Source organism: Otolemur garnettii, unplaced genomic scaffold, assembly GCF_000181295.1.
Source record: "Otolemur garnettii isolate 467f Iridium unplaced genomic scaffold, OtoGar3 scaffold04643, whole genome shotgun sequence".
Lineage (NCBI taxonomy): Eukaryota > Metazoa > Chordata > Mammalia > Primates > Galagidae > Otolemur > Otolemur garnettii.
Window position 1 is genome coordinate 1 of NW_003857038.1, and position 1,381 is coordinate 1,381.

The 1,381-nt window shown below is 52.1% G+C and overlaps 1 protein-coding gene across 1 annotated transcript; it reads right to left on the reverse strand.

Annotated features, from left to right (window-relative positions):
• Positions 1-4: 4 nt before the first annotated feature.
• On the reverse strand, positions 5-1,375 carry LOC100945031 (putative protein FAM205B; the record flags this gene model as incomplete). The annotated part of the gene is made up of 1 exon (XM_003803898.1): positions 5-1,375. A coding segment is annotated over one exon (1,371 nt), but the record flags the coding sequence as incomplete, so codon positions are not given.
• Positions 1,376-1,381: the final 6 nt, after the last annotated feature.

The following is a 1,381-nucleotide window of genomic DNA, read 5'->3' on the forward strand; positions in this document are numbered from 1 at the left end:
TCTCCAGTTTCTCCTTGGCTCCCTCAGACAAGGCTTTGGGCAGCTTGGGGTGTTCAGTGACAGTACCTGGTAAGGCCTGTTGCTGCTGATCAAGGGCCTTTGGCATCCAGGGTATAACTTTGTTATGTAGGTCAGGGTCACTTGCTGCCTGTGGCTCCAGGGGTTGGCTTTCTGGAATACAGGGGAAGGCAGTTATTGCCAGTTGTGCAGGAATTCTGCAGTCCCAGGAGGTAAATACACAGGTAGGAACCTTGCCCTGGTGGATCTGTCCATATTTGGAGTCAATGTGCCTCTGCAATTTTGTCCTGGCCTGGTCGAAAAATTGTGGTATGGGGATGAATGCTGGGTCCACGATGGGTGAGAACACAGCACTATTCCCACTGGCCTCTAGGGCTGTAGGCTGTGGGATGTTCATCCTGGCTAGTGCTATGCTGCTCCAGGACAAAGTCTGTTGGTCAGTGTAAGGATGGAGCAACCGAATGGACCGCTGGATCTTCTGGGGCAGGCCCCAGCGATGGTGAATTAGCTGCTTCTGGAGGTGGCGTTCCAGTAGCCTCCGCGCATGCTCCGGGAAGAAGAATAGTTCCCTGGTGAGAACTGAGACAGGCTTCTCTGGCCAGGAAGTTTTCACCATCTCAGGAGACTGGGCTTTGTAACAGGGCTCATACTGCATGGGGCTCTGGGCATGCTGACTTCCCTCAAAGATAGCTGAAAAGCCCCACTGAATCTGGAGCTGCCTCTTTAGCAGGTGCAACTCCAAGGCTTCACACTCAGCTGGAGTCAGTAATGGGATTTTGATCTCAGCTTGTTGCTGGTCAGATGGAGACACCCAATTTGGGGAAGATGAGGAAGAGGGGGGTGCTGATAGGGGTGGAGTTTTATGTAGCAGGGGGAAGAAGGAGAGGTCCTTGAAGAAGAAAGGGCCCTTCATGGGGGTCTTGGACATTTCCCCCTTCTTGGAGAGTCCTTGGGAGCCCAAGAAAGTGGCAACCAAAGACTCACTGTGCAGAGAAGGGAGGCCACAGAATAGCTGGCTGTATTTCTTCTGCAGGTGGCTCCCCAAGTCACTAGCCTGGCCTCCAGGCAGTGGATAGAAGCCACTTAGGAGTTTAAGGTCTGGAGATGGCAAGGCTAGAGCCATAGGGTTTGGGATTTGCTCACAGTACTGTCTTTCTTCTGGGTTCATTATGGACCATTCAGAAACCCAGAAGGTCTGGATGGGTTGGCTGGCCATACATGAACACAAGGTCTCATGGGAAATGGTTTCAAAACTATGAACGGAGACCTGAGAAATATTCTCAGACTGGTAATACAATGGTGGGTTTGGCATAAGCTGCCTCAGGGATTCTTCTACACGTCTGGGGAGCCCCCATCTCTGGAA